The sequence below is a fragment of the Akebia trifoliata genome, chromosome 14 (assembly GCF_017979445.1).
Source record: "Akebia trifoliata isolate Shusen 1 chromosome 14, ASM1797944v1, whole genome shotgun sequence".
NCBI lineage: Eukaryota > Viridiplantae > Streptophyta > Magnoliopsida > Ranunculales > Lardizabalaceae > Akebia > Akebia trifoliata.
Genome location: NC_141388.1, coordinates 12,901,842 through 12,925,318, shown reverse-complemented (window position 1 = coordinate 12,925,318; position 23,477 = coordinate 12,901,842). Strand labels below are relative to the sequence as shown.

Below are 23,477 nucleotides of genomic sequence, written 5' to 3'. Positions count from 1 at the left end.
CAACTCATAACAGCAGACCAGCGTCGAGGTCAACCTATACAGCGTCGAGGTCAACCTATAACAGCGTCGAGATCGGTCTGTAATATGGGATTTTTCGACGAATTTGTTCGCCATTTCAGTGCTGTGATGAGAGGAATCTCTCTACGACCTTCTCTAATGATGATTGGAGACTTTTACTTGAAAGAAGAAGAGTGAGAAACCGTGATTCAACCAATCTTCAAAAAGATCTCCACATTCGATCGAGATCAGAGGTATCTTTCTTACAAGAACAGCTTATCAAGAACCGCCATTAAAGTCGAGACATGGGACGATTTCGAGCGAAAAAGATGCGAAGTAATTCAGGTAACAGCACCCCATACCAGTCCATTAATCCATCGTTGATCAATCAATAATCAGAACGAATGCAAGACTCAAACGGTTGATCCTTACATCGGCCGAGATTAGTGAGCCAAGAGGTGGGTTAAAAAACCTTTGAGGAGCAAGGTTTTTTTTTCGAGTCTCTGTTGAGACAGTAGAACCGAACGAAGAAGATGATGGTTTTCTTTTTAAAAAAATAAATTTTAAAAGGGTTGAACAGAACAGACTTTTTATTAATAGCACCCAAAATAATTAATCGATTTACTATGCACACCCCCTCCAACAGTTTCTGCCGACAGAAATTCCAGATTTTTTTTTTTTTTTTTTTTTTTTTTTTTTTTTTTTTTTACTGTTTGAGATGCTGTCAATGGGCAGCCTCTCTTGCCTATAAACTAAAATAAAAAACAATACCTACCTATAAGCGAAAAAGCGAAAAATCAATAACTAATAAAAAAAATCCCTTTTTTTTTTTTTTTTTTTTTTTTTTTTTAAGGAAAACGGTCAAATGTTAAATCAAGCACACACCCAAATTTTCAATCGAAATATACTTATATATGTAAAAAAAATCATGGTCCAAAAATCTCATCCTCAATAAAAGTATTCCTTCGAAATCTCGTATTATTTCGGATCATTCCGAATGGCCCTTGATTAAACCATAGAGATGATATGTTAAATCAAAGTGCTCCAAGTAGAATCAAACAATCAATGACGTACCAACAAAAATAAAAATAATAAAGAAACAATAACATGAAACTAACTAAAAATTAAATAAAATAAGCAAAACAAATAAAACTAGGTCATTGGCAATGTCCCCATACTTGGGGTTTTTCAAGTTTGATCCTCAATGTCCCCAGTGAGTCGCCACTGAAAGCGCCCTCGATCCGCGGGGTGCGCGGATCCGCTTTTGACCCTTGAGGTTTGGGAGTCGCCACCTAGTTATTACGGTCTAGGAACCGATCAATGACTCTAAACGGATAAAAACTAATCTAAAACCAAAAAACTGAATTCGGGGATCAAGTTACGGGGTTGGAAGGTGTTAGGCACCAACCCCGCCCGGCCAAAGCCGGTCTCTACTAAATTCCCAAGTAAATTACATTGCTAAAACCTAGATAAAAATAAATAAAAAATAAAACTTACCTTTCCGATGCAAGGACTTGGTTCCCTCAGATCTGACAAAAGAGCTCCTTGTACCGTGCTCCCTTGCTTCGTTCTGTCTTCCGGATTTGACTTCGGATCTCCGAGGCAAGGTATCTCCTTGTTTTTTAATCTGAACTCTTCAAGTTCGTTGCGGATTTGGGGGTATTTTTTGGAGGCTTTTGGGTGTTTTCTAGACTAAAATTGAAGGGGGGATGTTAGCTAAGGAGTTGGGGCTCCAAAACTAGGGTTTATGGGGGGCTAGGGGAGCTTCTAGACCTACTTCTCTTAGGGTTTATAATTTGATACGAAAATAGGGTGTGAGCACCTCTATTTATAGATGTTTTTAGGGGTTGATTTGGATAGAGTTAGTGTTTAATTAGAGATCTTTTAATTAGAGTTGTGTTTTAGTTTGACTTGTTTTAGGTAGAATTGTGTTTTAATTAGAATTGTTTTAGGTAGAATTATTTTTAAGTTAGAATCTATTAGATAGAGTTATTAATCAATTATAATTCTATTATGACTTTTGGTCTTATTTGATTGACTTTTAATGTTTTGACTTTAGTCTTAATTGATTGACTTTTAATATCTTGACTTTAGTCTTGCTTAATTGACTTTAATTTTGACTTCAGTCTCACTTGATTGACTTTAATACCTTGACTTCAGTCTTGCTTGATTTACTTTTAATTTTTGGAGAACCCCCCTCTAAAATATCTTTAATTCTTTGGACCCCCAAATGGAGGGGTCCTTAAAGAAATATCCCACGAACCCTCAACAATTTTGCCTGAGAGTCCGATTAATCGATTTTTTAGGTTCAAAATTTTAAATTAATTTCATTAATGTTTAAATTTAATTATTTAATGTTTTATTTATTAATTTCGAATTTTTTAATTATGAAAATTGTGAAATTACCGTTTTGCCCCCAGAAGGACTTTTCACGTTTTAAGTCGGTTTTTAATGTTCTAGGATGTTTTAGAATCGTTTTTCGTAAGGAATTCAATGGAAATATTAGTTTGTGTCATTTATGAAATTTTTTGTGTGAAATGATTGTGAACTTTATGAGGGGCATTTTCGTAATTTTGTCAAATTCTGTTAAAATTGGTGAAATGATTTATTTGGTTTCGATTTGTATTTTATGTGTTCGAGAGAGTTTTCCTAAGCGTAACGTAGGCTCTAAGGTTGTTTTGAGGTTAGGGGTATTTTGGTAATTTGGTAATTTTTAGTGATTTTTATCGTGAAGCTTCTTTTTGTTTGCAAGATGATGATTTCTATGTTTCTGGGGTCGTGTTTTCCTAGCGTAGCGTGGTTTCTAAGGTTTTGTCAGTTCGAGATACCTCATCCGGATTTCTGAAACACATCTGGTAACAAAAAAAGCAATGGAATACACATCCATCATTGGGAATCCTTGCGATCGGGTTGACGAGTTGATTAATCAGGCGGATGCAAAAATGGGGTGTCTACAGAAGGTAGTGATGGAAAATAATTATATATGTAGTAATATCAATTAGGATATTCTACATTAGGAAGTATTAATAAATTAGACTATTTATATTAGGATATTTTCTTATCTTTTATAAATAACTTATTAGGATTCATGTATTATTCATCCAAGAATTCTCAACAAATTTAGATTTATATTCATGGTGTCAGAGCTCAAGCACCTTTGAGCACATCTATTTTGGTGCGTCGAACTTATATATATATATATATATTTTTTTTTTTTTTTCATTTTATTATTATTCTAATTTTCTTCAATAAAATCACACACCCTTCTATATCTCTAGAAATCTCCCATATCTCTACATTCATCTTTTACATCTCATTTTTTTTCTTATCTAAAATCTCTCTAATGAAAATTCTTTCATTTAAACCGCGTAATCATAATTTGTATGCTCTTGGGAGGGATCATGAGAGACCTAATCTCGTAAGCCACCGATTCCAACAAACTCAAAAAAGAGCGAGATGTGACAATGATGGACTTCATAGACATGTGACCATCAAGAAGCACGATTGAATTTTGGACGATCTAATAATATATCACTTAATGCGATCAAAAAAAATTATTTAAAGAAGTCATTTGCAATACTCTTTGCAAGAGGATATAAGAGAATATGATGCATCATATTATGATTCATGAGATACACTGTATCATGATCAATGTATCCATCACAAAAGGAAGGTAGTAATGGAAAATAAATTTTGTAGTAATATCAACTATGATATTCGACGTTAGGAAATATTAATAAATTACAATATTTATATTAGGCTATTTTCATATCTTGGTTGATGTAATCTTTATAAATAACTTATTAGGATTCATGTATTATTCATTGAAGAATTCTCAAAAAAATCAATTTCTCTTGAATATCATCATTCTTCTTATTGTTAGAATCAATCTTAAAGCCCTTACAAAACAAAAAAATAATTTCACATTATTTTTTTCGAGGTTAGGATTAGGAAATTTTTATTGATTGCAGCTTTCTTCAGACCTTCGAATTTAATTTTATATATATATATATATATATAGGGTCGCGTTCCGTGTATACTCTTTTAAATTTACATCTCCACAACTAATACAGGCCGTCGGATTAAACGTAGATCTACAGTCGAGATCTGTTAAAAAATTAAGAAATAAAATTTGCAAATTTATTTCTACCTCCCCTTTCGTTCTCTTCCTCTTCTCTTTTATCTCTACTAGAAAACTACAGCTTCTTCCTCATCTCTCTATGTAAGTCGCACTTCCTCCCTCACGTAAAAGCTAGATCAGCTGTAAAAGACTTCATCTTCTTTATTTCTCTTACCATTTTCCCACACTAACTCCACTAATTCATTATCAGGCCTACATAAAATAAAATAAAATAATATATATATATATATATCTAAAAATTGAAGAAAAACTGATATGGAAATACAAAAAGATAAAGAGAAGTAGAAACTCACGTAAAAGCTAGATTAGCTGAAAAATTAGTCATCTTCGTTCCATTCGTGTTCGTTCGATGAAGTTTAGAATAACACATGATTTGATTTGATGGGTTAAAATTGGAACTATGTTTCTTAGTCAGGCCGCAAATTTAACAAGAAGTCATTTTTGATGTTTTTCCGACCACACACTACAAAATTTTAGGCTTTTAGCGGGGGTCAAAAACCGCCGCTAGTTGATGTATTACCGGCGCTATAAATATAATGAGACCTATAGTGACGGTCAAAAACCGCCGCTAATTGAAATTATTACTGTCGCTATAAATATAAATGAGATCTATGGTGACAATCACAAACTGCCACTAATTGATTATATTACCATCACTATAGATATAAATGAGACCTATAGTGACAGTCGTGACCGCCGCTAATTAATTTTTTACCGTAACTATAAATACGATTTTAAATGCTTATAGTGGGGGTAATGGCCGTCGCTAATAAGATTTTTTTTTTAATTTTAAAATTATTTGTAATTAAATACCTATTTTTATACAACCTGTTAATTAAGTACAATTACTTAGTAAATCAAATTAGTTAAGAGACAAGTATAACAAAATAATAAGTCGATTGAATTAAGAGTCAATGCTTATGAATCCATGTTTGATACTTACAAATCCAATGCTTATAAATCCATGTTTGTCACTCAAAAAACAAAAACTATCTATCATGGTGGTTGTTGTTGACACTAATCATTGCCGAGTTAATTGTGTTGCTCATCAACCTGCACTTCATATACATTAATCAAATTAGTCATATCAATCAATATTTATTTATTAATAAAATATTTTAAAACACAACATATTCAATTATCAATGAGAATTTACCTTTCTCATTAGAGTAATGATCAATTCCTTAAGTCTTTCCACCTCAGCATCTCTCACAATCTGTTGTTGCTTCAAAGACTTTAGTTTCTCCTTCAATCTAAGTACCTCAACAGAATCGCTAGAGGAGTTTTCGGAAGATGATGCAAGTGGAAACATGTGGCCACACTACAACATTTTTTATCTATAACGACGGTTTATAGCAGCGGATGCCTATATCAGCTTTAATAGCGTGCATTTGTTGCGGCGGATTGAAAAATCAGACACTATAGACCCCGTTAGCGTAATAGTATAGTATATTTGTTGCAGCGGATAATTTATCCGCCACTATAGGACCCGCATATAAATAAATTTCGCACTCAATCTTTTTTAAATATAAAATATAGTGTATTTGTTGCAGTGGATAATTTTATCCGCCGCTATAGGACCCGCACATAAATAAATTTCACACTAAATTTTTTTAAAATTATAATATAGTCAATTTTTTGTAGCGGATAATTTTATCCGCCTCTATAGGACCCGCGTGTAAATATATTTCACACCTAATTTATTTTTTAAATATAAAATATAGTATATTTGTTGCAGCGGATAATTTGATCCATCGCTATAGGACCCGCGCATAAATAAATTTCACACTCAATTTATTTTAAAGTATAAAATATAGTATATTTATTGCAACGGATAATTTTATCCGTCGCAATAGGACCTGTGCATAATCAGATTTTGCACTCAATTTTTTTGAAATATAAAATATAGTATATTTGTTGCAGCGGATAATTTGATCCATCGCTATAGGACCCGCGCATAAATAAATTTCACACTCAATTTATTTTAAAGTATAAAATATAATATATTTATTGCAGCGGATAATTTTATCCGTCGCAAGAGGACCCGTTCATAATCGGATTTCGCACCCAATTTTTATTAAATACGAAATATTGTATCGGATAGTTTTATCCGCCACTAGAGGACCCGCATATAAACCGATTTCCTGCTCAATTTTTTTGGTGGTGATTCGTACAATTAGCAAGGGAAAAAAATTCATTTTCCCTAAAGCCCACGAAAATCCCCATTTCTTTTCCCTCTTCCCTCTCATTTTCCTTCATCTTTTTCACTCTTTCTCGTTTTCTCTCATTTGTTTGTGCGATTACTTCCGACAATCTGGTTTGCAACATCAGGTAATCTCTCTCTCTTGCGCAACAAAATTTTGCACTCATCTGGAAATTCATTTTAGCTTCTAATGCCGCTTATTGCAGATCTCTTCCTTCTATCGTAGCCCTTCCTCCTTTTCCCGGATCTCTGTCCAAGACCAGGTCGGCATGTTCATCCTTGAGACGAGCTTATTGGGTCTTCTCTATGAGTTGGATCTCTTTTGGCTGATTTTTTGTTTCAGAAAAAGAGTTTGCCCCTTCTCAATCTCCAATCTCCTTCAAATATTGGCAGGTAAGCAAGCAACCCCAATTTACTCATTTTTTGTGTGTCTCTCATCGCTTTTTCTCCGTACTTCCCTCGTTCACTGCCCCCTTATCTAATTTTGACTTTGGCTGTGGTTGGTTATTGCACGGTAGATGTTTGATAAATTTTGTTAATGAAACTATTCTAATCTATTGGTATCTATTTTCAGAACTTGAATACTTAAAAAAAAAATACTCAAATTCATCGTTTAGCCCTCACTATGTATTTAGACTTATTTTAAAACATCTTTTCAAAACATTTTTATTTTTTCTAACATGTTTTTTTACCAAACTTAATAGACATTGGAACCCCACAGAAGAAAGAGTGTTTCCTGTGTGCTGAAATTCTTGGAGCTGCCAGAGCATGGGTGTAATTTAAGCCAAACCTTTGTAATGTTTGAATGGTATGTTTTAATCTTTAATTGGGGTGTGATAAATAATTTAGGAAATTGTAGTGTAATAAGAAAAGGTTGGGGTGCCACTAGTAGCTCTCTATTTTTCTTCCTCATTTGTATGTATTCTCAGTACCGTTTGTGAAATGTAGGAAATTCTTGTAATGCTCATTTAAGTTATGTGCTAAAAGGAACACAATTAGAGGTTTTTCATTAGACTCACGATGTTTATACTTTAGGAAGTCCATTGTGGATGATTGCCCTTTCTGAGCTTCACTAGATTTAGCAAACATGCTTTCTATTTGAATTTGTAATGAACACATATTTGGAACCACTTTCACCTGCTAACCACAAAACAATTACTTCATTGTCTACCAAAAAAAGGTTCAAATGTGAGTTGTTTTTACTATTTCATCCAAATGAAAGAAAGGTATATTAATTGCTAGAAATTGTCTTTCATTTGTATTTGATGGTGATTTAGTTTTTGGATATTCTCTCCTGAATAGTTGAAGTACACTTACAAAATGGAAAAACTTCGCTTCCCAATTTTAGGGGCAAAGTTTGATATCACGTCGAAAATGCACATGGCACACTTTCAAACTCACTACCATATTAATGTTTGGAGCACCCCAAAAGTTAAACTTATTGGTTGTTTAGAACCATTGGATTTGAGCATTGTCGTCTGCTAACGTTATCTGTCGGATTGTAGTATTTTTTTGGTAGTGAAATCTAACATTGTAACACACCAATCAGGCTGATTTTTTATTGGGCTTGAAAGAGTGGAACATCTCATTTTTGCTTATGGAGACCAAACTCTATTTCCATTTTTTTTATATAAGTATTCTCCAATATGGAAATCAGAGTAATTCTTCATCTTTTTTTTACATGTTAGATGTTTTTATTATATTTTTCAATTTTCAAGGATATAGTTCATGGTGATGATCCTTTGATGGGTTTCAACTTTCAAGAGCTATTGAAGTCTTGAAGATGTTTTGTATTTATACATAGAAGTGTATGTAGAATTGTCTCAGTGATAGACTATGCAGTTCCTATGTTTATCTTTCTCCTTGTTTTAAGTATTATAGATCAAAACATTGGTTTTCTTCAACCATATTCTGAGTTGGTTAAAAGGCCACTTTTTTATGAGTATTGTGGGATTAAACCCAGTACATTATTGTTCATAGTTATGGCCATAAGATAACATCCTTGGTTCTTGATTTTTTTATTCAAGAGGTTCTGTTCTTTCTGTTTCTAGCATAGAAGAAATTTAGAATAACGCAGGATAGTTAATAATTTAAATTGTCCTTTTGAACAAAAAAAAAAAAAAAGAAGACATGGAGTCCAACATCAGGTATCTGATAAGCGCCTTTTAGAACTCTACAATGTCAACACATCTATAATTCAATTTTGTTAAACTATGAAGGTGATTTTTTTTTCCTTTTAATTTTATCAATAATAAAAAGTAATATAACAGTTGATGCAACCGTTACAAGTTTACCCTTGGCTATACTTGTCATTGCATGGCTATAATTTGATGAATAGGAAGGCTTTGTGCCATTTGTTTTTTATTTATGATGCATGTTTTCTTCCTTTTCCATAATGAAGGTCTCAAGGATTCAGGCAGATGTTTTGGAGAATTAGAGTACTTTACCAATATAGATATGCCTTACTGATATTTTAATATTTAAGCAAAAATAGTGTATTTCAAATTTTATTGTTTCCATCAATAACTCTTCACTTATATGAAAACTTAGTGGTAGTAATCCTAACAAAACATTTGTGAAATTTTGTTTGAATCTTCTTTTGCTCATCAATATGTTTTTGTCTTGAATCATATTGTTTTGGGGTTTAATTGGTGATAGGGTATCTTATTAAATATTATTAAGTTTTTTCAATGATAACGACTTCCCGATTTTTGGAGGGAGCTTGTTCGACCCTTCTGCATCGCTAACTAATCAAAGCTTAGTGTAAAGTCGAAGTATAGTCATTGTACTTATAGGAAATGAGTTTATTAGAGTTGAATGGCAGATCATGATTTATGTCGCCAAGCCTGGATAGTTTGGATAAGGACACATCATTTATCTAAGATGTCCCTGTTTCAATATTTATGTTAGTTTCATCCTCAGGTGACGGTTATGGAAGTTAAGGTTGGAGAGTGCCATTGGGGATGTGGAGAGACTAGGTGTGTAAAAGGAAGAGGTTACCCCCTGATGCTGGCCGAAGGAAGAAAAATAAAACACCTTCAGACTTTAAGGAAAGATTCTTTTCCCCCAAATGCTTTGTCATTACTTAAAGAGGTGTTTTAAAGGCTCTTTTCCCATTCACACCTTCGTGGCACCCTTTAATGTATTGTATCCCCCCTCAAACTTGTATTCTATCGGTCATTGAGGAATACTTAGGCTTTAGAGGGTGTTCCCCCCTTTCTCGCGTAAAAGAGATCAAAATTAGAACACACCACGATTTACGGGGAAAGATCAAACCCATGGGAACATATCTATAGGGCTATCACCTTCTTTGGTTAGATCTTCATGTTTTGTAGTACCATCAATTAATAATATTTATAATTATAAAGTTACCCTTGTTATAACATCCAATTTATGTATAATCTCTGTCTATTTTTTTTTCTGCTAGTTTTTGTTATTTCAATCTTTCCTATTTATGTTTATCTCTACGCTGAACCTATCCCTCCGCTTCTCCTTTTAGTATTAGAACTTATGCATTTTTAGTTGAATGGTTATTGAACACAAATTGTTGCTTTTTAGTTTTAGGGATGAAAACTTTGAAAGCATGAAATTGTGGATATGGTATAATTTAATTTTGATTGGTTTTGGAATGTGCAATTATGAAATTTCTTTAATTTTCTTCCTTTCTTATTAAGATTTCCCCCCCAAAATTCTTGTCCTTTACTGTATATATTTTTCTATTTATTTTTATGCATATTTAATTGTTTATCCATGCATCTTTTGGATAAAGTGTGTGTCTCACTAGATGTTATGCTTTTGTCAAATGCTTTAGGGCATGTTGTTGGGAAAGTCTTGTTTTGAGGCCTCATGGTGTAAGCCCCAATTGCTTTTTTTATTTTATTTTAATTTTTTAAATGTCATCCTTGCCAATCAATCACAATTAACTCTCTTTCCTTTGAGTATCCATATTAAGTTTTTATTGCATATATCATGTTTTCATCCTATTTATTTGAAAATCCTTTTTTATTATATTTATCCCGAATTTTCCATATTAGGGTTGTTCGTTATTTGGAATGTTTCATTTTCTTCAAGATACTCTTTCATTGAATCATTTTGTTTGGCTGTAATATTTATCAATGACTCTTGACTTTATCTAATTAGCCTTAAAACCCAAATCGATTTTTAATCCCTTAAACTTTCCAGCCGCATAATTGAATTTTATAACTTTGTGGGTCAAGCAACCAATATACTGTTGCAGCTTAATATTTCAAAATAACAAATATTAAGTCAGTAGTCTCCAACTTTGTCCTCCATGGAATCTGAGGGGCAATACTCTGAACTACGGTTTAGATTTGCTTATTGTTATTTCCTATGTGATCTCCTTGCAGTTGTTTCCGGTGCGTACTTTGATATGTTTGATCCGCTTGGCAAAGCTCTAGCTGTACCTTCTAGTTATGCCCCCACTGCCAAAATGTTCTCTTTAACAGGTATTCAATTTAATTGGTTCATTAATCTCCAGTTCTTGGCTTACATCTACTAATAAAATCTACTTATTTGAAGGAATGTATTGAGGAACTATAACTCCTTAAGGCTGATAAAGTGTTAACTTGATGGCACTAAATTTCAAGATTTTGTAAAATGACAGTTCGTCTTTCCATTTTGGTCTTATAACTTGGTTGGATGCCTAATTATTAACTTCAAAGTTGAAATTGAAGATAATATTGCTGTGTACAGATATGCAATGACATATGCTGATCAGTTTAATGATTGAGACTAATTGACTGTCAGTGTATAGCAGATTATGTCAAAGGGGGTATGGCATGAATGACAGATGTTTGACCATATATTATTAAGTGTTGAAAAGAACAATATTACCTTAAATATTTTTATTATAGGAAAGGATGCAACCTTTCAGGTTGTTTGTTGATTATTGGTGTTCTTGTCGAAAGGGTATGACTCAACATTTCAATCGTTGATCTTGATTACCATTGATCGGTAGATTTTATGGTGTGTAACCTGATTTCACTGTTTGCTGGAGTCAAAATTTACCAATGATCTATTGCACAAAGGGGGCCAAGATTGTCTTAAAGGCAAAGATGTTCACTATGCCTTGAATTAACTGGAGGATTAACATCATTTTTGTTTCTTGCTAACTGTTCTATCTGATTTTGAGTCAATAACCATTAGCAACATTTAAATTAGAAGATTTTTATACACTTGGGGAGGAATCTATAATTCTAAAGAAATTAGGATTGGTCCCTATGTTTGTGCTGAATGGAACTTTGGGTAATAATAATTCCAACTCTATGTTTATTTCCCTTTATATCTATCTTTAAGAGTTTTTTCTTTTAAACACTCTGTAGTTATTCAGTAACATATATATTATTGTTAATTCTTGGATTCACATTGGAGATGTATTTCCATTCTAACAAGAAGCTTTTCTTGTAGGATGTTACCGGCAAAAATAAGGAGCCCAGGAGTTTAATGTGTCGTCAATGTCAGCGGAATGACAAGGGCGGTGTCGTGTTCTGTTCTTGTTGCGATAGGAAACGTTACTGCTATCCGTGCCTTGAGAAGTGGTAACGAGAACAATCAGAAATAATAATTTCTAATCAATATTGGCATCCTTTTGATTGTCTTTATTTTGAAATGTATCATTTCTCTCTGAAATCAAATAGGTACCCTAAAAAAACAAGGGAGGAAATTGAGAATGCATGTCTTTTCTGTTGTGGCAATTGCAATTGCAAAGCATGCTTGCAGACAAATATAGTGGTGGTGCGAGCCTTTAGCATTTTTACTCATATTGTAGCTTTATTTGCTGAAACTTCTTAATGCCAAATATTCCATATTGTATTTTAACAGGCCAGTACCCAGGAAATGGATCCAAATGTCAAACTTGAATGGCTTCTGTACTTGCTACATAGAGTTCTGCCTCTCCTCAGACAAATCCTCTTGGAGCAAAACTCTGAAATTGAGATGGAAGCCAAGATACGAGGTAATTTAGATTTGCATATTCATCCCATTTTCATCCCAATGAATGTTGTGTTTTCTTTCTAGGTTATTTGATTATGTTCGGCCCCATGGGCACTACATATCTTTTTCTTCTTCTTTGTACCTTTAGGAGTTCAACCTGCAGAAGTGGATGTCGCAAGGTCTAAGCTTGGCGAGGATGAGCGTCGATACTGGTACAGTCTAACACTCCTTAATGGTTTGAATGGATATATGTAACTATTTTTTTATGTTCCTGTTTTGACATACGTTTCATATTTATGCTTGTGCTGTATTTTGTCGTATTGTAGAATTAGTGAAATGCTTGAAAGGTTGTTGAGTTTGTTGTTTAATGATTTATATTTCAGTATTGTTTTTGATAAGTTTGTAAATATCTTTCTCACTCTCTTTTGTGCCCAACCCATTATATTATCATGCACCGATATTTTACCTCGTTTATTGCTTTTTTGTTTCATTTTTAACTTTTTCATTCCATGTGCCATGTTAAAAGAATTGTCGTATCCATCATTTCTATTTGAACAACCTTTTGATGAATGAAACATCTTACAAAACTTTTTTGCTCCATGTGTAGTTAGCTTGATTTTGAAGCTAAATAATAATTATTCATGGATTCTTTATAGGGTATGAAACCTCTCAACTAGTTCTATTCTACTGTGGGTAATAGGTGTGTAGAAAAAAAATAAATTAAAAACATAATTTTTTTTTATAGTTTAAATATCGGTTTGTAACCTATGCCTAAAATCTCAGATTTAGAACATCAATCTTATAGACATCGGATTTTAAATCGATGTCTAAGATATTTTTTTTTTATATATATATTTAAATGCAGATTTGGAACGATTTTTATCCGTTCCTAAGTAACTTATTGCAGCGGATATTAAAATCCGCCTCTATATGTTGTATATTTTATTATTTTAAAATTAATGTATTGCAGCAGATATGAAGATCCGCCGCTATATATTGAATATTCTATTAATTTAAAAATTGATCTATAGCAGTGGATACTAAGATCCGCCGCTATATGTTGAATATTCTATTAATTGAAAAATAGATCTATTGCAGCGGATATTCATATCCGCCGCTAAAGATATTACATTTAACAACGGAACCTATTTTCCGCTATACATTTAGCGACCAAGCCAATAGCGTCAGATCTTGTTTCCGCTGCTCATCGCCGCAATATCTTTTAGCGGCGGAAAAATCCGCCGCTGTAGACCAAAAATGTTGTAGTGTCATCGCAAGCTAATATACCAAAGTATCTTTGGAGCTTAGAAATATGCTTCCCTACAGGCTATCCATGGCTATCTCGCACTATTTCAAACATTTCTCCTAGTTTTAGATTCTGTGATGAGAGGCATCGAGTACGGTCTCTTTTTCTCTTCGACTTTGTCCTCTCACCAGATGAACTTTGTTCAGGTTCCATCTGCAAATGTTAAGTGTAACAGAAAAATAAATTATCAATCTAGATAATTATGTTTTATATACTAATTGTTGAAAAGTATATGCAACAAGTTATGCTTTATTTACTACTAAAACAAGTTAGATTCACTAACACCTCATACAAGGACTAGCATTATAGAGAAAATTTTGTTTTGAACAGATTAAAAAAGTCTAGCTCAATCAAGATATATGTTGAAGCATTGACTCTTCTCATATAAGGTGGTAAAATTTCTCAAGAATTATATGCATTGTATCAACTCAATCATTTAGAAATATAGATAAGCCTCGTCAAACTCCTCACAATTTAAAACACTTACACTGCAATCTTGATTCAGCATTCTCACATGAGTTAGAGCATGTCTCCTGCAATGTTAAGTTGTTAACCATGATGAGTTTCAAATTGTCAAAACAAGAAGATATCTAATAGCTTAATGCGTTGGGATTGATGAACTCATGAAAAATAACTCATAAAAACAGATCATTATAAATATAAAAATAGATCACTACCCATATAGCATGGACACAAGGAAGATTAATCAGTTGGGGCTTCCTGCTTTCAAAGTCTCTCTCAAATGTTTGATGACTGCATTAAAAGCTTCCAAAAGAAGGGATTTCTATGAGGCCATCTCCCCTCATCTTCAATTCCTACAACATTTATCAACTATAAAACACTTCTCATGCTGCATAGATTAATCTCAGTTTCCTCATTAACAATATTAGTAGTAGTAGCAGTAATAAATGTATACCTTGGAGTGACCTGGGTTTCAAGGAGAAATGCCAATCTGATTCAAGGAATTCTTTGCAGTTTGATACTTGGCTGCTCCAAAAATAAAATCCAGCAATGTGAAATGGGGTAAAAAAAATCAAAGAATTAGTTGATTTTCATACCAGAATTTTCAGAAGTTGTTAAGAAAAAAGGCTGCTACTTTTTGAAAAAAAATTGATCTCACTGACATTGTCAAAATCACTTCAGAATTGGAAGAACCGGGAACTCAAATTCGAACTTAAATGGGATAACCATTCAAGGTTCCTCAATTGTGGGAACTCTTATTCTAATTATGAGTCGTGATAATTTGGCGCCTCCTTTTGACATACACCTCCATCACATTATGGGATAACTCTTACTCAAATTTTAATTTGAGGCATTTCATGTAATGTGAGCCTTATTTTGAATTACCATTAGGTGACAGAACCCATAACATAATACCAATAGACATCTTTCAAAGTTCAGATCTAGTCAATTTAAGTTTTGCTACTAGTCATGAAACCTCGTGTATTAAATGAGCAAGAGTGATTGATCAATATAGAGAAAATTTCCAAGCAGTTAAAATATGCTTTAATCTATCCAAGATACATGAGGAATTTATTTCAATCCCACTCTTGAGGATACATGATTACAGCAACTAGTTGGTACATTGGCCAGCATGCCTCATGACACATAAAGAAGACAACATATGTGTATCCATAGATCCAAACAACACTAAAACTGATGCAAGGAAGAAAGGAAGTCTGGTTCATACAAATAAAGATTATTCTAGAAGCTTTCATGTTAAATTTCACTCTTCCCTAACCCCCCAAATTGAGTATAAGTGTATAATAATAGTTTTCTAGTGTGCAATACATCCCTCATAATCAATCACTAATTAAATTTAAAGCATTCATCACTAGAAGATAAGGTGTGGGTCTTGATGATGATCCACACCTTTTGGGGTTTTGAAAAGGTTGAGATCTGATCTGGGTCTCTCCCAAAAAAAAATTAAAAAATTAAAAAATAAATAAATAGTTGACATTGTTCAAACCAAAAAGAGGTTCAGTAGTCTAAATTCTATTTGATTTTAAAAATCAAATGAACGTAATGACACAGTTCAACTAGTTATTGTTCGAGCCGCAACCATGCCAACATAATGAATGGAGACCACAATCATTAAAACCGAATATTCTGTTAAAAAGATACGAAATGGTCAACAACTGCATATATATCTCAATAGTTCATCAGGACCAGAAATGGTTTTGCAAAAGAAATCAACCTTTCCTTTCTAAAATATGGAGATAGTGCGCATCTCACTCTTCCATTGCATCTCCTCCTTCGGTAACCTCTACTTTTGTCGTCAATGGAGTTATCTTTGTTGACAGAACCACTGCAACCATAACATCATAACAGCAAGATCAGACAATCTCTAGATCCTTGTCGGCAGAACAAGAGCGCTTGGACTGAAGTAATGACTAAGGATTGACAAGTGATGCCAAACCGAATGAATATAAATATAAGATGGAAAGTCACTAACCAGTCTGACCCTTGGCAAAAGTATATCCTTTTAAGCTGACGTAAGTACGAGGATTTGGTAACTGGTAGTTCCTCAGATACTCTTTGTGCCCCTGTTGTTACCAATATAGAGCATTAACATAAATATATATCAGTCCTTTCATAAATTTGTTTATTTTATTGATAGGTAAAATTCCTTTCTTAAATTGCAGATCATTTTTTGTTAATAGTTGACATTGGTTTTACTTTGGGAATTGAATCTAACTTGAGCCCTTTACCAGTCCTTAAGTAGTGATGTGTCTACATTCCAAACTTGTTATGTCAATGTGTTGTCACTACTAGATCATGGGATGTCATCTAGAATTACAAGCATTGGTATTCTATCTGAAAGTTATTCACAAGTACCAAAATTTGAACTCATTTCATCTGATGGAAGTAACAAGCATCTACCGTTTTTTGGATTGATGACACAATTTTATTGAATGAGGAAAAGATGATACAAGGAATCATTCCAAAAGGAGAAAAAGCAGATACTAGAGGGGGAAATGAACAAAATGAGAGCAAATAGCTATTTCAGAAATGAAATTTCCCCAGTTACCTACAAATCTTCCCACCCTACTACAAAAAGTTTCATTCGGATTTAGAGTTGCATAAGCTTTGATTAAGAGTTTTCTAACTGGCAGCATCAATTTTGCACATAAACAAGTGATGAATGCGTGTAGATATCATCATGAATCACCCAGAGATGGCTATAGTGTGTTAGTTGAGCATTGACAGATATGATCACATAGTTTTCTTCTGAAATTAAAATAAATTGTTGAATGAAACTATTTGAAAGATTGCCTTAGATGCTTCTCTTCTTCAGGTTCGCTAAATTGAGTGCAATTGTATTACATATATTTATCCTATAGAGCTATAAAGCAGGTACCTAGAATTTCCTGAAGACTTTGCACCAAAAGAACATAAAACCTATAACATTGATGATGATCTCTTGAAGAGAAAGCCTCCTTGCTTCACTCCCACCCCTCACCATTCTCCTCTCTTAGTAGACATCACTCTCCTCCAATTATGATTTGAGTCAAATTGTCACGACCACCTACCAAGAAGAGTTGAATTCATGATTTGAGTTGAATTCATTCTGGTTAGAAAACAATGAAAAAAGAAGAAGATAAGAGCTTTTGATCAACTAACAGAAGATAAGAGCTTATGTTGTATTTGTACTAACATATGGTTTTTTCAGCTTTTAGTTCACATTTAAATCTTATAGTGCTGAAGATGATGATTATGAAGGATATGATTATAGTTTGAGTGGTCGACTTTCTGGGGTTCGCATTGTTTTCCTCTATAGGTTTGTTCAAGAGGTAAGTATTCAACTGAATATTGGAAATAGTTTGGCTTCAATGATATCATCACATTATTCCTCATATAACTTCAAACTGACCATCAACTTTCTTTGCCCAAATTTGTACTTATTAGAAGTGATTAGTTCTGTTTTCATGTCATGATAAAATTGCTTAAAAATGCTTCTACAGGTGACTATGTACTTTATGGAACTTCCCACTCCAAACACTGAAGAAGCAATTAAACTTGTTGATAAAGTTGGGGGATTTGAGTGGTTGATTCAGAAGTATGAGATAGATGGAGCCTCTACCATAAATCTGGACCTATCACTGGATACTCCAATAATTATTATTCTTCAGAATTCAATGAGTAATGAGTATGTATTTCTTCGTATCAGTCCTTATTTTTTGCACATTCATTCACCCTAGATTCCTCTTCTGTTCAAACTCTATGCACAGTGCATTGCTCTAGGTTTCTCTTTTTGTTGGTATTTTCTAGTGTAGAACGACGCATATGTCAAGACTTTTAATCTAGTAAATGTATACTATAAATTTGGGTGCCTACCATGGAATTAGCCAAGTGAGTGATTTAAAATTGATCTCTGGTCTTTTTTCTTTTGGATAGGTAAATGCAATTTTATTAAACTTGGTTGAGGTGACCAATAAGGAACTTCCTGATTCAGATTACAAACTAAAAACTACATACTAGAAAACCGATCTCATCTCCCCATGAAGTCATAAAAAAAGACTCCATAAAACTACTCGAAGACTTTACACCAAGAAAAAAGAAAACCTATTATAGACACTGACATATCCTGCAAAGAAGCTTCCTTCTCATCAACCCAATATACTGCTAACAGAGCAAGGGACCACCAAATCTGCTTCGCTCCCTTAAAGGGTGCACCTAAGGTTACATTCAATAGCAGTGTTCTATCTTAAATTGACAATCTAGATTAGAGATTAACGTTGGAGTGTTAAAGTAGGACATAATACAAGAATATTTCATATAGAGTATACTACAAAGAGGATGAGACACTGAAAAAAGGACCTTTGTCAATGTTTCTCCACATAATTCCTATGGTCTAGAAGTTAATTAGATCAATACGAAAAGTATTTCGGTTTCTTTTTTCTGTAGTTAAAGATTATTGGTTGAATTCTTCCATGAAGAAATCCCTAGTACAGATGGCAACATTTGCTGATCCAAGTTGCGGTCTACATCAATATGGAACTAAAAGTTCATGTGGTGTTATTTGTGAAATTCAATAGAGACTGATGTCGTCTTTTGCTGATGTTATGAAGACAAATGAGGTGGAATTCTTGTTTTGTTTGTACCAAAGTTGTTGTAGGTGGAAATTGTTGGGGACTAAATTTAGCTGTTGGCAGCAAATGAAGGAATTCGGAGAGTTTCTGTGGACCACCAAAATTTGTATGATATGAGCAGGACAAGACCTACAGTTGAGTGTTTTGAATTTTTTTGTCTTTTTTATGTTCCGATACAAAAGGAAGGTTGGTAGAAGATATCTATACTTCTGAAAGCTTGCTGCCCATCTTTGTGACATTAACCGACAAATTGTTTTTGTCCAAATAATTAAAACTAGATATTAGATGTCAATGATCTGTGGGTCTAATCCAAGTTAGTTTTCTTTATCACCAGAGATCAGACAACATCTCTACACAAATTGAATTTAGCTTAAGCAAGAGAACAGAGAATCATCTGTAAAATGATACCAAAATGTCTCAGCCAAAACATTCTAAAATGGAATGAAACTTCAAACCATGGGCTACGACCAACCCAAAATAAGAACAATTTAGATCTACCAAGGTGGGATAAGTGTAAGGTATAACTTGATCTCAAATCTAAAACTGATTTGAGCATTTTGATCTTTAAATCAATCTATAAAATGGAATAATTGAGATCGATTTGATCTCCAATCAAACCAAAGTGGACCATTTGATCTCAAATCAATCTGAAGTCTTAAATCGAGTGGAAACATTTGATTAAATCGAATGAGAAGATACATAGAGAAAGAGACGAAGAAGATGATACCTGTTAGAAAGAGTGGATTTCCGCCATTAATTCCGAAAACCCTAGAATCGTAGCTGGACAGGAGAGGAGAAGATATAGAGAGTAGAGAGAGTGAGATGATTTCGTCCATTTTGTTTAAGTAGAATGAGAAAATACAGAGAGAGAGAGGATACCTCCTCTACCACATTTTCTCCATCAGCAGAGGAGAAGATACAGAGAGACAGAGAGAGTTTCGATTTGTGAATAGTTGCACGGAGAAGTGATCTGGTATGTGGGCAGCAGCGGAGTTAAGTAAAAGACAACCCCTATAGCGGCGGGAATTTTGGCCGCCACAGTAATATTGTCGCTAAAAACACTTAATTTTGTAGTGGCACCCTTAATTTTAGAAACCCCTACGACCTAACAAAACATCATTGTGAACTTTGAAATCCCAATTTCTATTTCTAGACAATCAGATTAGTAAAGAAACCCACATTCTTGCATTTGGGTATTTTTATTAGACAAAATTCACAACTTTATTCCAAAATTTCATAATAAAAGTGTCTACATTTGAACTCTTTCAAAATCTATCGTTCTTCCGTGAGAGAAACGTAGAAGACAAAGTCTTTTACAAGCTGTAGTCGCTCAAATCGAGTTGCAGAGAAATAAAGAAGACGATTGGAGATACAAGAAGTCATCGTCTATTGTTAAGAGAGAGAGAGGGAGAATACTCGTCGGTGAGTCACCATTTGTGGAGAGAGAGAGAGAGATGAAGAAGAAGCTAGAGGAAGAGAATGAACAGGGAGGTATAAATAAATTTGCAAATTTTATTTCTTAAGTTTACAACATATCTAGACCTCAAATCTACGTTTAATCCGACGGCCTATATGAGTTGTGGAGATGTAAGTTTAAAAGAGTGTACATAGAACGCGACCCGTATATATATATATATATATATATGGGTCGCGTTCCTGCGACCCTCATTACGACCCCCTTTGCGACACACCGTTTTGTCTTATATGGGCAAAAATGTTTGGAATTGGCTGATTTTTTGTGAGGATGATCTCTATGGTGAGGAGATCATCCTGGCAAAAATTCATCCCATTCCAAAACTTCTAGACCGTCCGATTTTTGTTAAAAAATTACAGACCGTCCAATTTTTGTAAATCAATTTTGATGGGGTTAGAAGTTTTGGAATGGGATGATTTTTTGCCAGGATGATCCCCTCATCACAGAGATCATCCTCACAAAAAATCAGCCCATTCCAAACATTTTTGCCCATATAAGACAAACGGTGAGTCGCAAGGGGGTCGTAATGGGGGTCGTAAAAACGCTGTCCTATATATATATATATATATATATATATATAGAACAGCGTTCCTAAGACTCATATTGGGACTCACATTGCGACACACCGTTTTGTCTTATATGGGCAAAAATATTTGGAATGGGCTGATTTTTTGTGAGGATGATCTCTATGGTGAGGAGATCATCCTTGCCAAAAATCAACTCATTATGAAACTTCTAGACCGTCCAATTTTTGTTGAAAAATTATAGACCGTCCAATTTTTGTAAATCAATTTTGATGGGGTTAGAAGTTTTGGAATGGGATGATTTTTTGCCAGGATGATCCCCTCATCACAGAGATCATCCTCACAAAAAATCAGCTCATTCCAAACATTTTTGCCCATATAAGACAAAACGGTATGTCGCAATGTGAGTCTCAATATGAGTCTAAGGAACGTGACCCATATATATATATATATATATATATATATATATATATGTATGGGTCACGTTCCTAAGACTCATATTGGGACTCACATTGCGACACATCGTTTTGTCTTATATGGGCAAAAATGTTTGGAATGAGCTGATTTTTTGTGAGGATGATCTCTGTGATGAGGGGATCATCCTGGCAAAAAATCATCCCATTCCAAAACTTCTAACCCCATCAAAATTGATTTACAAAAATTGGACGGTCTATAATTTTTCAACAAAAATTGGACGGTCTAGAAGTTTCATAATGAGCTGATTTTTGGCAAGGATGATCTCCTCACCATAGAGATCATCCTCACAAAAAATCAGTCCATTCCAAATATTTTTGCCTATATAAGACAAAACGGTGTGTCGCAATGTGAGTCCCAATATGAGTCTTAGGAACGCTGTTCTATATATATAGGGTCTCATTCAGCACCAAGCATTTTGACTAACATTTTGTCCAACCATTTTTGTCCTACATGGGTTAGAAGTTTTGGAATGGGCTGATTTTTTGTGAGGATGATCTCTACGGTGAGGAGATCATCCTCACCAAAAATCAGCCCAATCCAAAACTTCCAACCCCATGTTTACAAGTTAAAAAATCGTGGACCATCCATTTTTTGTAAACCATTTTTGATGGGGTTAGAAGTTTTGGAATGGGCTGATTTTTTGTGATGATGATCTGCGCAACGTAGAGATTATCCTCACCAAAAATCAGCTAATTCCAAAACTTCTAACCCATGTAGGACAAAAATGTTTGGTGCCGAACAATTCCCATATATATATATATATATATATGAACAGCGTTCCTAAGACTCATATTGGGACTCACATTGCGACACACCGTTTTGTCTTATATGGGAAAAAATATTTGGAATGGGCTGATTTTCTGTGAGGATGATCTCTATGGTGAAGAGATCATCTTTGCCAAAAATCAGCTCATTATGAAACTTCTAGACCGTCCAATTTTTGTTGAAAAATTATAGACCGTCCAATTTTTGTAAATCAATTTTGATGGGGTTAGAAGTTTTGGAATGGGATGATTTTTTGCCAGGATGATCCCCTCATCACAGAGATCATCCTCACAAAAATTCAGCTCATTCCAAACATTTTTTCTCATATAAGACAAAACGGTGTGTCGCAATGTGAGTCTCAATATGAGTCTTAGGAACGTGACCCTATATATATAGGGTTGGGTTCCGTAGACACATAAAGCATCTCATAAAACTACAACTTTTTTGTCTTATATGGTTAAAAAGATTCGGAATAGGCTGATTTTTTATGAGGATGATCTCTGTGGTGAGGGAATCATCCTTGTAAATATCATTCCATTCCAAAACTTCTAACCGCAGCAAAAGTAATTTACAAAAATTAGACGATCTAAAATTTTTCAACTTATAAACATGGGGCTAGAAGTTTCATAATGGGCTGATTTTTGGCAAGGATGATCTCCTCACCATAGAGATCATCCTCACAAAAAATCAGCCCATTCCAAACATTTTTGCCCATATAAGACAAAACACATTGTAACTTTATGAGTAGCTTTTTGTGTATACGGATCCTAATCCATATATATATATATATATATATATATATATATGGATACCCCTATTACGACTCATATTGCGACACACCGTTTGTCTTATATGGGCAAAAATGTTAGGAATGGGCTGATTTTTTGTGAGGATGATCTCTGTGATGAGGGGATCATCCTGGCAAAAAAACAGCTTATTCCAAAACTTCTAACCCCATCAAAATTGATTTACAAAAATTGGACGGTCTAAAATTTTTCAACTTGTAAATATGGGGCTAGAAGTTTCACAATGAACTGATTTTTGGCAAGGATGATCTCCTCACCATAGAGATCATCCTCACAAGAAATCAGCCTAGTCCAAACATTTTTTCTCATATAAGACAAAATGGTGTGTCGCAATGTGAGTCGTAATAGGGGTATACGGAACTCGACCCTATATATATATAGGGGACGGTTCATGGGACATATGTGAAAACAATGGTTTTTCAAAATATGGGTTAGAGGTTTTGGATTGAGCTGATTTTTTGCGAGGATGGTCACTATGATGGGAAGATCATCGTCACAAAAAATTAGCTCAATCTGAAACTTCTAAATCCATCAAAAGTGATTTACAAATTATTGGCAAAAAATCGACGGTCTACATTCTAAATCACTTTTAATGGGTTAGAAGTTTCAGATTGGACTGATTTTTTTTTTCAGATGATCTTCCCATCATAGAGATCATCCTCACAAAACATCAGCTAAATCTGAAATTTCTAACCCATATTTTGAAAATTTATTAATATTACATTGTTTTTACATATGT

At 33.9% G+C, this 23,477-nt stretch overlaps 1 protein-coding gene and 2 long non-coding RNA genes across 15 annotated transcripts; 1 reads left to right on the top strand and 2 right to left on the bottom strand.

Annotated features, from left to right (window-relative positions):
• Positions 1-5,018: 5,018 nt before the first annotated feature.
• Positions 5,019-5,451, bottom strand: LOC147386341 (uncharacterized). Its single transcript, XR_015171916.1, has 2 exons — positions 5,295-5,451; positions 5,019-5,191 (listed from the first exon to the last, which is right to left on the bottom strand). It is a non-coding gene; the product is annotated as an uncharacterized LOC147386341 (long non-coding RNA).
• Positions 5,452-6,280: 829 nt separating this feature from the next.
• LOC147386340 (lysine-specific demethylase JMJ27-like) lies at positions 6,281-17,934 on the top strand. Of its 11 annotated transcripts, none has more exons than XR_015171907.1 (10): positions 6,283-6,469; positions 6,548-6,734; positions 10,153-10,192; positions 10,709-10,807; positions 11,769-11,899; positions 11,999-12,095; positions 12,183-12,315; positions 12,442-12,505; positions 17,280-17,393; positions 17,565-17,934. XR_015171907.1 is itself a non-coding variant. In XM_086423270.1 (8 exons), the coding sequence occupies exons 4-8, from the start codon at positions 11,805-11,807 to the stop codon at positions 17,338-17,340; spliced, it is 450 nt and encodes a 149-aa protein (XP_086279396.1). In that variant the 5' UTR covers positions 6,282-6,469; positions 6,548-6,734; positions 10,709-10,807; positions 11,769-11,804; the 3' UTR covers positions 17,341-17,934. The 11 variants fall into 11 exon arrangements, 4 of the variants coding, with proteins under 4 accessions (XP_086279396.1, XP_086279398.1, XP_086279400.1 ...); XR_015171908.1 differs by lacking the exon at positions 10,153-10,192 and adding an exon at positions 7,046-7,149; XR_015171906.1 differs by lacking the exon at positions 10,153-10,192.
• On the bottom strand, positions 15,694-20,135 carry LOC147386339 (uncharacterized). Of its 3 annotated transcripts, none has more exons than XR_015171914.1 (5): positions 19,572-20,135; positions 19,420-19,472; positions 16,961-17,170; positions 16,055-16,145; positions 15,694-15,907 (listed from the first exon to the last, which is right to left on the bottom strand). It is a non-coding gene; the product is annotated as an uncharacterized LOC147386339 (long non-coding RNA). The 3 variants fall into 3 exon arrangements; XR_015171913.1 differs by having other exon boundaries at positions 16,961-17,128; positions 19,572-20,132; XR_015171915.1 differs by lacking the exon at positions 16,961-17,170.
• Between the last annotated feature and the right edge of the window lie 3,342 nt (positions 20,136-23,477).